This window comes from Rattus rattus, chromosome 1 (genome assembly GCF_011064425.1).
Source record: "Rattus rattus isolate New Zealand chromosome 1, Rrattus_CSIRO_v1, whole genome shotgun sequence".
NCBI classification, from domain to species: domain Eukaryota; kingdom Metazoa; phylum Chordata; class Mammalia; order Rodentia; family Muridae; genus Rattus; species Rattus rattus.
Genome location: NC_046154.1, coordinates 208,617,003 through 208,629,193, shown reverse-complemented (window position 1 = coordinate 208,629,193; position 12,191 = coordinate 208,617,003). Strand labels below are relative to the sequence as shown.

The following is a 12,191-nucleotide window of genomic DNA, read 5'->3' as shown; positions in this document are numbered from 1 at the left end:
TTGCAGTATTTTAAAGAAAGGCTATTACTATATTTACCTTTTAAAGATACCATCTTTATTTGACTAAGGGTGCTACCTGTGTATTATGTTCACTCTCACAAAAGAGCTCTGCTGTTCTTTGAGGGTCCTCTCCCCCGTCCCCTCATTTGCTGGGAAGACGCTCTTTTGTTCACGTCTGTGACGTACTGTTATCCTGGCAAGCTCAGTGCTCCTGTGCATTCAAGATCAGCTGCCTTAGTCAGACACAGTTGTTGATTCATTCCACTGAGATTATAAATCTATGTGGACAGATTCTCAGTGAAGCACTTTCTGCAAGTTCGGGCTCTGTGGAGTTTAAAGCATGAGTTTTCAAGCATGAAGCTAGTTAGACATTTTGAAGCACATTTAATTTTTGGCCTCTTCAGAGTACTTATGATCAGAGAAATTTAAAAAAAAACCTTAGTGATCGGTTTAGTGTGTAGTTAAGCAATATACTGTGTAGAAACAAGCACAGGCTAATCATATAATTTATTGCACTAACATTCTTCAATCAAAAGGTGTTAGAGATAAGATCAATTATATGGCTCTAATGTGTGTCTGTGCTGTTTGGTTGGTGGCAGGGAATTTTAAGGCTAGCCACTGGTAATCAATACTTTCTACAACAGGGGCTTATGACTTGACTTACATAAAACCTAGAGATTCTTAAGAGGATCCTCATGGTTGGTTGAACCCTGTAAAGGCTGAGAAAAATCTACATCTGTTACTGATTTTTCTAAAAAGTTAAAGACAGAAATGAAAGATAAAGCATTTTCCTGGAGACATTTTAATAGACTCACTATTTGAACTGTACGCTCAGCGTCCATGCTTGCTCGGCGCTTGTTTGCCAGTGTGATGTGACATTATACTCATTTTATGATGGGACTGGGTAAATAAGAGTTAGAGTAAAGCTTTTTATTCTCTGGTTTCTAATAGCTACTGCCAGGTGAGCCTTATATGTTAAGATTATCAGAAGATAAGGCTGCAGCTTATTGGCTCAAAGTTCAAAGGAGAAGCATTAGTTAGCTTCAAGGACATAAATCGTTGGGCCTGTTATCTGCCTGTTTGTAACAGAGCAGCAGGGAACAGCGTTTATCTAGACAATCTAGTATCTACCTGCAGTTGAGGTTAAGGTCAACTCTCCAGGGACTGTTCTCAGAGAAGAGGTTCAGAAGTGCTGTTTCCCTCTAGTTTGAAGGAGCAGGTGATTTGCTCTCATTCTTGAACCTGCTGTTTTATTTTGTCCATTCTTGTAGCCTCACTAGAGTCCAGTATTACTATGGAGCCATCACAGATGAACCCACGTAGTTGGAGATAGACCTCATGGCGTTTGTTCCCTCTGTTCATTAATTGTTCTCTGTAAGTTGACTGTGAGCTCTGTGGGTCCCAGGTATAGATAGTATTTTAAAATTTGTAATAGCAAAGCTTACAAGGTCACTTACTTAAAGGACCATTGAATAAAGTAGATGACTGACTGACCAAGTGACATCCTGGTTTAAGTCAGACTAATTGAGAGAGTCTCGAAACTTATGGTAAGCTTCACATTGTTTAAATAAGTAAACAACACACAAGAGAACAAAATAAACCTGTTACTGCTTGGTCAGCGACCCATCGTAACTTTTAGCAGCTGAATCATGGTATCAGCTGATTATACAGAAAGTGACCTTAGAAATATGGTCATTTGATTATATGTGTTTATTTTGCTTTGCAATACTAGCTACACTGTACGTGTATGAGCATTTTACATGCCTGTATGTATGTTCACCATGTATATGTGTAGTGCCCACAGGGTCAAAAAAAGAGCATCAGGGTTCCTAGGACTGGAGTTACAGACAATTGTGAGCCACCGTGTGGGTGCTGGGAATTGAACATGGGTCCCCTGCAAGAACTAAATTCTAGGCCACCTCTCCAGGCCCAGTCTTAGTAATTGTGAAGGGTCCAGTTTTGTTGACGCTTCCCTCTCCTTCCCCATCTCCTCTCTTCCCAGAGGCTCTCCTGTTGGGTCCAAGTGCTCCATCTTTGTGTCTGATTGCCTTTCCTGTGAGTAGTAATACGTATCTGCCCTGTGCCTGTTTGCTGCTTTTGTTTCTTTGCAGAAATGTTTATTTAAGTCCTTCTCTTATTTTAGAATTGTACTTTCTGTATTTTTGATAGTTGGGTTGAAGGGATCTTCTATGAAATCCTATGTTTACTCTTGCGATAGCGTCCATTAATATGCAGAGCCTTAGTTTTCTGTGAAGTTCACCTTCCTTTTTTTTTTTAATGCCTGACCTTTGGTTTCAGACAAGAAGTCATTGACAAATTGCTTGTCATGACATTTTTCTTATACGTCTCTCTCGTAAGAGTTTGATGGCTCTAGCTCTCAGGGGTAAGTCCTTAATAGTTTTGTGTGTCATTGTAGCGCAGGCTTCATTTCTTCTACAGTCTTCCCGATGCTGTTTGCTGAGAAAACTTTGATTTGAATATTCTCCTATTTGGTTGAGTAGACGTCAGCTTAGTAAGTGTAGCAGTTGTGATTCTAGTAAGTCTTAAAGTCTAGTAAGTTTATAGTCTTAAAGCTTGCTTATGCTGTCTTCCTCTCATGGAATCAGGGCAGGACTTGGTGGACCCATGCTGACCTCAGGACCATTTGCTGTGCCTCACATCTCCTTAGGTGTTTGTTTAGATTTAAGAATCATCTTTGCTTGTTCAAACTTCGAAGCATTATGATGCTTTTCTGATGATTTAAATGACAGCCCTGTTGGACATCTGAAATTTCATTTTTAACTCTTAATCTCCCTAGGCTTGAGGCTATTTTTCTGTAAAATGAACAAGTTGAAGTAAATATTCTGTTGTATATCTTTAATTGTAATTTCAAGCCACCTTTTTGCCAATTAATACAAATTCAGTGGACAACAGTAGTTCTGTCTTATGCAGGGAAACATTAAATTGATGCAGTAAAATGTTTTGTGTATACCTTTGTAGTTCTGACTTTTTCTCTATATATGAACAGAAGTTTTAGCTGTAAACAATATTTTAATTCTTTTAATAAAAACTTAATTTCTAAATGTTATTGTAATTTATAAATTAATATAATACCCCCTGTCTTTTTTATGCTCTAAGGAGAATGAGCAGGACTTAACACACATTAAATTTGCATACAAAAGAAGAGGCCCATCTAGAGTCAGATGAAAAGATACCTTTCCAAAGGGAAGAATGCTCAGACCTACGAGGGGAGACTTGGTGTGCTTCCTCTGAGGTTCTCTCTGTTAAGAATCCATGATTGTGTGCTAAGTTTGCTTATTTATTGCTGTTAAAAGGACTTTGCCCTCTCACCTGTAGTGTTAATTGTACAGTTCTATAAATTTACATATTAGTAGATGCATAAAATTACCTATGAGTAGTTATTATGTGTTCTAATTCTTCTTATTTCATAAGAATTTCATTACTGCTGTTTTAATAGCATGTATGAGTAAAAGTGTTAATGTTTACTGAGTATCGTATGTGTTTGTTTCAGTTTGCTTTTGCTTTCTCACATGGACTGTGGAAGAGATGGTTACCACAGGCTCTGAGGTGGAGGGCTTCTTTATGCCTTTCAAATTTGAACTGTCAGATGAATATTTAGCACTTAACTTCGGATACTTAAAATTTTCATTTAGAATCTTCATTATCTAGTATTCAAGAACAGTAGTAATTTTGTCTATGCTTAATTAATTTGGGTTACACATGCAGATTTGCCTGCTGCCGACCTTTTCTAGCTGCAGTACTTAACATAAAACTGAAATACTCAATAAATCTGGCATAAGTAACAAGATTTAGAAATATATCTATAACAGTTAGTGTCTGGCAAAAGGTCTATAAATATATCTCCTTTGGAGATAGATTAAAAAACCAGACAAAATAAGAAATAACGTGCTCAGTGAGCTATAATTGAAGTAGACGGATATAATGGGAAATGATCACATTCACAGCAGACGGACTTGGTTTCCAAGTTGCAATCGCACTGGAATTCCTGTATCACCTTAAATTCATTTTCGAGATTTAGAATCTGATAGGAAAATCGAGACATACTTATGTGGCTGTCCTCCTGTGGTTCTCACTGTGTCTTCTGCATGTCTCATCTACACTAGGCTATTTTTATGATTCCTACAAACCCACCACCAACATTCAGGAAACCTGAGCTCTGGTCTGACGACTTCACGGATTTTGTGAAGAAGTGCTTGGTGAAGAGTCCTGAGCAGAGGGCCACTGCCACCCAGCTGTTACAGGTCAGTGCGCGAGAGGGGGCTTCCTTCCCGCAGCCTTTCGAGTCTCATGAGTGCTCTCTAAAGATGTAAAACACACCTGGGACACGTGCCTTCTTCTTTGTCCTATGTGTGTTCCCATGTTCCTTGTTGTGTGAGCTCTTGCTGTGGGTTTTATCTCTGTTTTCTTTGTACTTCTTGACTCAGCATTGTCCCTTGACTGCTGGCTCTAATGTATGTAAATCCAAGGTCCCTGAATTGCTTGAAAATATTATTACCTCATATAAATGCTAGTTACAAGATTACCTGAGTGATGTATTTTATCACTGTAAATAAACTCTATATCTAAAGCACCAAGAGGCTTTTAAAAATCTGAATTTTAAAGCAAAAATAAATAACTTAATACTTAAAATTAAAAATCAAGTTTGTGGAACTTTTTCTTCTTAACAGAATTGCCTCAGAACTCTCAACTAATAAGTATGCCCCACTGTATGCACGTAGGTATATCTACAGTGTGCCTCACAGTGTGTCTCACACTAACAAATAATTTTTAGATGCTTCTCATCATTAAATGGTAAAAGAATTCAAGCCACAGATCTTATAAAAAACCTTTTAAGCTACCCTTAAAAATAAAATAAAATAAAATAGATTGAAGACTCCATTAAACAATCTGTAATTCTGTTTTAATTATTTTGTTAATTTACATTTCAGCCATTGCCCGCCTTCCCATTACCCCTCCCCCAGTTCCTCACCCCATTCCAGCTCCCCTCACCTCCAAGCACCCCTTCCAGTTTCTTTGAGTTATAGACAAAATTTCAAAATTTAATTTGTTAATGATTAAGATGTCAAATTTTCGCCAGTGAGATAGCTCTGGGTATGGATAGGCACTGCAGTGAGATAGCTCTGGGTTTGGACAGGCACTGCAGTGAGATAGCTCTGGGTTTGGACAGGCACTGCAGTGAGATAGCTCTGGGTTTGGACAGGCACTGCAGTGAGATAGCTCTGGGTTTGGACAGGCACTGCAGTGAGATAGCTCTGAGCATGGAAGAGCACTGCAGTGAGTTAGGGGTGAGCGTGGATGGGCACTATAGTGAGATAGCTCTGAGTGTGGATGGGCACTTTCTGACAAGTCTGACACCCTTCTCTGACCTGGATGTGTACTCTGGCACACCCATGCACATTCCCTCCCCGGCACATAAAAATTAAGGGGCCCAACGAGATGGTCAGCTGGAGGACTTGAGTTTAGTCCCCAAGACCCATATAGTAAAAAACAAAAAATGGAAAACAGTTGGTTAAAGTATTTATTTTTAAAGTATTTAATCTTCCAAGAAAATATTAAACAAACAAGTCAGGAGCTTCTTGGTGTCATTATTATACTGAACATGTAAATGATTCATATAAAAGAAACACAATAGGAAGGAAAGGTCTGGAAAAAAAAAAGACAGAAAAAAAAAAGCCATAAAATCTGATGGTGAAAATAGTTTGTCTGGAGACTGACTTGTTTGTTTGTTTGTTTCTATATAAGGTCATTATTTCTAGCTTTTTTTCCTATGGTAAAATCTTTTTTTTTATTTTAAATTAGAGAGGATGTAAGCACTTAAAATATATCAGTTTAATTCCTTAATTTTGTGGAGGTCATTTATAGCTCAGAAAAATTAAATGACACACTGAAGATCACATAGTAAACCAGTGATTATTCTAGACATAGAATAATCCAAGCCCCATTATTTTAAACCTATTTTAATTAAATTTATTTACTTATGTCAGGGTGAGGATACATGCAGGTCCCAGCACACATGTGGAATCACAGGGCAATTGTGGGGACTGGACTATGTGGGTTTCTGCTTTAAACTTAGATTCTTAGGCTCAGTGGCAAGCACCTTTACCTACTAAGTCCATGACCAGGCCCAAGCCCTACTCTTTATTGTTTCACCTTTCTACAGGAATAGTAGAGTGACTGTTATCTATGTCAACAGTGTTTGATTATTTGATGATGTAATTTGATGCTGGAGCATCAGTTCCCATGGTGTCTGACATATTCTTACCAGATCCAGTAAGATCTAGAAGCAAAGTTCTCCTCTTTTCTGACTAAACTAGATTATAATTGCCTTAAATATTTCCTCTTTGTAGTTGAGAGCCATGTTAGTTCTACAATATTTGCTTTAAACATAAAACTTAATTGAGGAAATTCAAGAGAAGGGAAAGTTATTGTATTTACCCTATTTTTGTTCTTTCTGTTGTTTGTCTTCCTGATGCCTGAGGTTTCTTACATCATTTCCCTTGTTTACAGAACTATCTCAACTGCACTTTTAGACGTTTGTGGTAATTTTTTTCATGATATTATGGGTTGGCAGTTCATTTTCTTACATCACTTGGATATACAGTTAGGGGCCTCACTTGTTCCTGTTGGAGGAAACATGGAGACTGGCTAGCTATTGTCTCACCTGTTTGTTTATCCTCCTACCTATTCATCCATTGTGTGTGTGTGAGTGTGTGTGAGTGTGTGTGAGTGTGTGTGTGTGTGTATGAGAGAGAGAGAGAGAGAGAGAGAGAGAGAGAGAGAGAGAGAGAATAATGAATTCTTCAGGGGTATGTGTATGTGAGTATCAGTAATAATTGAATGTGAGTGGGCATATCAATAATAATTAAAGAAAATGAGGCCACAAAATGGAAAAAATGGGGAGTATGGGATAATTAGAGGGTGAGTGAGGAAAATTATATAAATATAGTGTATATATGAAGTCCTCAAAAATAGATTAAATTTAAAAATATGATAGATTGATTTAAAGATAATTTCTGTTTTTTTTACTTTATTTTTCTTCGATATTTTATTTATTTACATTTCAAGTGTTATCCCCTTTTTCCCTCTCCTCTACACACTCCCCTCTCACCCTACTTCTATGAGGATGCTCCCACGCCCATCTACTTCCTCCAAGCACAGTGCCCTGACATTATCCTGCATTGGGGAAACAAGTCTTCACAGGACCAAGGGCTTTTCCTCCCATTGACGCCCAACAAGGCCGCCATTCTCTGCTACATATGCGGCTGGAGTCATGGGTTCCTCCATGTGTACTCTTTGGTTGGTGGTTTAGTCCCTGGGAGCTCTAGTGGGGTCTGGTTGGTTGATATTGTTGTTCTTCCTATGGTGTTGCAAACCCCTTCAGTTTTTTTCTCTAACTCCTCTATTGGGGTCTCCTCACTCAGTCCAATGGTTAAGTACAACCATATTCATCTGTATCAGTAGGTCTCTTGCAGAGTCTCTCGGAAGACATCCATACTAGGCTCCTGTCAGCAAGCTCTTCTTGGTATCAGCAATAGTGACTGAGTTTTATGACTGTACATGGGATGGATCCCCAGGATGGGCAGTCTCTGAATGGCCTTTTTTTTCAGGCCCTGCTCCACTCTTGGTTCCTGTATTTCCTCCCATGAGTATTTTGTTTTCCCTTCTAAGAAGGACTGAAGCATCCACATTTTCTTTTTCCTTCTTCTTGATCTTCATATGGTCTGTGAATTGTTTCTTGGGTATTCTGAGCTTTTGGGCTAATATCCACTTATCAGTGAGTGTTTATCATGTGTAGTAGTAGTAGTAGTAGTAGTAGTAGTAGTAGTAGTAGTAGTAAGTAGTAGTAAGTAGTAGTAGTAGTAGTATTTGGTATTGGGTTACCTCACTCAGGATGATACTTTCTAGTTTCATCCATTTGCCTAAGAATTTCATGTAGTCATTGTTTCTCATAGCTGAGTAGTACTCCATTGTGTAGATGTACCACATATTCTGTATCCATTCCTCTGTTGAAAAACATCTGGGTTCTTTCCAACTTCTGGCTGTTATAAATGAGACTGCTATGAACATAGTAGAACATGTATCCTTGTTATATATTGGAGCATCTTTTGGGTGTATGCCCAGGAGTTGTATAACTGGGTCCTCGGTAGTGCTATCTCCAAATTTCTAATGAACCACCAAACTGATTTCCAGAGTGTTTGTACCAGCTTGTAATCCCACCAACAATGGAGGAGTGTTCCTCTTTCTCCATATCCTCGCCAGCTACCTGTGTTTTTGATCTTAGCCATTCTGACTGGTGTGAGGTGGAATCTCAGGGTTGTATTGGTTTGCATTTCCCTGATGACTAAGGATGTTGAACATTTTTTTAGGTGCTTCTCAGCCAAGTTAGCTTTTGTCTGTAGGATATGAAAAGAATGGAACTTTGATCTTTTGATTCACAGTGCATATAATCATATGCTAATGTCTAATTTATGAAGTTGCTATGAGGTTTTTTTTTTTTGCAAAATTGTTTTTTCTGTACATGTTTAAATGTTGCTTTATAATTTTAGTGTTACACATATACATTTAAAAAACCTATCCAATCTCCCTGCCCCCAAATCCCACATTCCCAACCCAAGAGTAAATCGCCTAGTGCCATCTGGGCACAGGAACCTAGGAGCAGTCACGGGCAGGACCCTTTAGGTTTCTGTCTCCACCAAGAACTGAAAGCCACTTGCCAGGAATGCCTACACACCTGAGACTTTAGGACACTCTGTTCCCAGATCAGGCTGGAGGAAAACAGGTCTACAGGAGTGCTGACATAAAGGCCTACAGGAGGGTCAGGCCAATGTCAGAGACAGCAAGATAACCTAACACCAGAGACATCCTGATGTTGAGAGGAAAGTGTAGGAACCTAAGCAACAGAAACAAGCCTACTTGGAATCATCAGAGCCCAGCGCTCCTACCAAAGCAGATACTGGATATCCAACACACCGGAAAAGCAAGATTTGGATTTAAAAACCACATTTTATGATACTGATGGAGGACTTTAAGAAGGACATGAATAGCTCCCTTAAAGAAATACAGGACAATACAAGTAAACAAATAGAAGCCCTTAAAGAGAAAACATGAAAACCCCTTAAAGAATTGCAGGAAAACACAACCAAACAGGTGAAGGAATTGAACAAAACTATCTAGGACCTTTAATGGAAATAGAAACAATAAGGAAAAGCACAACGGGAGACAACCCTGGAGAGAGAAACCTAGGGCAGAGATCAGGTGTCATAGATGCAAGCATCACTAAAGAATACAAGAGATAGAAGAGAGAATCTCAAGGGCAGAAGATACCATAGAAAACATTGATACAACCGTCAAAGATAATGTAAAACACAAAAAGCTCCTAGCATAAAACATCCAGGAAATCCAGGACACAATGAGAAGATGAAACCTAAGGATAATAGGTATAGAAGAGAGTGAAGACTCCCAACTCAAAGGACCAGTAAATATCTTCAACAAAATTATAGAAGAAAATGTCCCTACAAAGGATAATAGATGGGAAAGCTCAACAGAAGGAGATAAGCTACACCCTAGGAAAAGCAAGAAACTAATCGTTTTGCAACAAAACAAAGAGAAGAAAAGTACACAAACATATTCTCACCTCCAAAGACGAAGATAACAGGAAGCAGCAATCACTATTCCTTAATATCTTTCAACATCAGTGGACTTAATTCCCAATAAAAAGACACAGATTAACAAACTGGATACGCAATGACTACCCAACATTTTGCTGCCTATAGGAAACACACCTCAGAGACAGAGACAGAGACAGACACTACCTCAGAGTAAAAGGCTGGAAAACAACTTTCCAAGCAAATGGTCTGAAGAAGCAAGCTGGAGTAGCCATTCTAATATCGAATAAAATTGATTTTCAACCAAAAGTCATCAAAAAAGATAAGGAAGGGCACTTCAAATTCATCAAAGGAAAAATCCACCAAGATGAACTCTCAATCCTAAATATCTATGCTCCAAATACAAGGGCACCTACATACATAAAAGAAACCTTACTAAAGCTCAAAGCACACATTGCACCTCACACAATAATAGAAGGAGATTTCAACACCCCACTTTCATCAATGGACAGATCATGGAAACAGAAATTAAACAGAGACACGGACAGACTAAGAGAAGTCATGAACCAAATGGGCTTAACAGATATTTATAGAACATTCTATCCTAAAGCAAAACGATATACCTTCTTCTCACCCCCTCATGGTACTTTCTCCAAAATTGATCATATAATAGGGCACAAAACAGGCCTCAACAGATACCGAAACATAGAAATAATCCCATGCATCCTATTAGACCACCACGGGCTAATGCTGGTCTTCAATAACAATAAGGGAAGAATGCCCATATATACATGGAAGTTGAACAATGCTCTACTCCATGATAATGGCGTCAAGGAAGAAATAAAGAAATTAAAGACTTCTTAGAATTTAATGAAAATGAAGGTACAACATACCCAAACTTACGGGACACAAAGAAAGCTGTACTAAGAGGAAAACTCATAGCTCTGAGTGCCTGCAGAAAGACACGGGAGAGAGCAAATATTAGAAGCTTGACAGCACACCTAAAACCTCTAGAACAAAAAGAAGCAAATGCAACCAGGAGGAGTAGAAGGCAGGAAATAATCAAACTCAGAGCTGAAATCAACCAAGTAGAAACAAAAAGGAGAATACAAAGAATCACAGAACCAAAAGCTGGTTCTTTGAGAAAATCAACAAGATAGATAAACCCTTAGCCAGACTAATGAGAGGACACAGAGAGTGTGTCCAAATTAACAAAATCAGAAATGAAAAGGGAGACATAACTACAGAATCAGAGGAAATTCAAAAAAATCATCAGATCCTACTACAAAAGCCTATATTCAACAAAACTTAAAAGTGTGGAAGAAATGGATAATTTCCTAGACAGATACCAGGTACCGAAGTTAAATCAGGAACAGATAAACCATTTAAACAACCCCATAACTCCTAAAGAAATAGAAGCAGTCATTAAAAGTCTCCCAACCAAAAAGAGCCCAGGTTCAGATGGGTTCAGTGCAGTATTCTATCAGACCTTCATAGAAGACCTCATACCAATACTATCCAAACTATTCCACAAAATTGCAAAGAGATGGAGTGCTACTAAATTCCTTCTATGGAGTCACAATTACTTTTATACCTAAACCACACAAAGACCCAACAAAGAAAGAGAACTTCAGACCAATTTCCCTTATGAATATCAACACAAAAATACTCAATAAAATTCTTGCAAACAAATCCAAAAACACATCAAAACCATCATCCACCATGATCAAGTAGGCTTCATCCCAGGCATGCAGGGATGGTTTAGTATACAGAAAACCATCAATGTAATCCACTGTATAAACAAACTGAAAGATAAAAACCACATGATCATTTCATTAGATGCTGAGAAAGCATTTGACAAAATTCAACATCCCTTCATGATAAAAGTCCTAGAAAGAACAGGAATTCAAGGCCAATACCTAAACATAGTAAAAACCATATACAGCAAATCAGTCGCTAACATTAAATTAAATGGAGAGAAACTTGAAGCAATCCCACTAAAATCAGGGACTAGACAAGGCTGCCCACTCTCTCCCTACTTATTCAATATAGTTCTCAAAGTCCTAGCCAGAGCAATCAGACAACAAAAGGAGATCAAATGGATACAGATTGGAAAGGAAGAAGTCAAAATATCACTATTTGCAGATGATATGATAGTATATTTAAAAGTGATCCCAAAAGTTCCACCAGAGAACTACTAAAGCTGATAAACAACTTCAGCAAAGTGGCTGGGAATAAATTAAGGGAAATAAATCAGTAACCTTCCTCTACACAAAAGAGAAACAAGCTGAGAAAGAAATTAGGGAGATGACACCCTTCATAATAGTCCAAAATAATATAAAATACCTCGGTGTGACTTTAACCAAGCAAGTAAAAGATCTGTACAATAAGAACTTCAAGCCTCTAAAGAAAGAAATTGAAGAAGACCTCAGAAGATAGAAAGGTCACCCATGTTCATGGATTGGCAGGATTAATGTAGTAAAAATGGCCATTTTACCAAAAGCTATCTACAGATTCAATGCAATCCCCATCAAAATTTCAATCCAATTCTTCAGAGAGTTAGAC

At 38.2% G+C, this 12,191-nt stretch overlaps 1 protein-coding gene across 1 annotated transcript in view; it reads left to right on the top strand.

Annotated features, from left to right (window-relative positions):
- Stk3 (serine/threonine kinase 3) overlaps nt 1-12,191 on the top strand; it is a 235,904-nt gene that overhangs the window by 118,637 nt on the left and 105,076 nt on the right. The window contains 1 exon segment of the mRNA XM_032914403.1: nt 4,125-4,262. Coding sequence (XP_032770294.1) covers nt 4,125-4,262 — 138 coding nt within the window.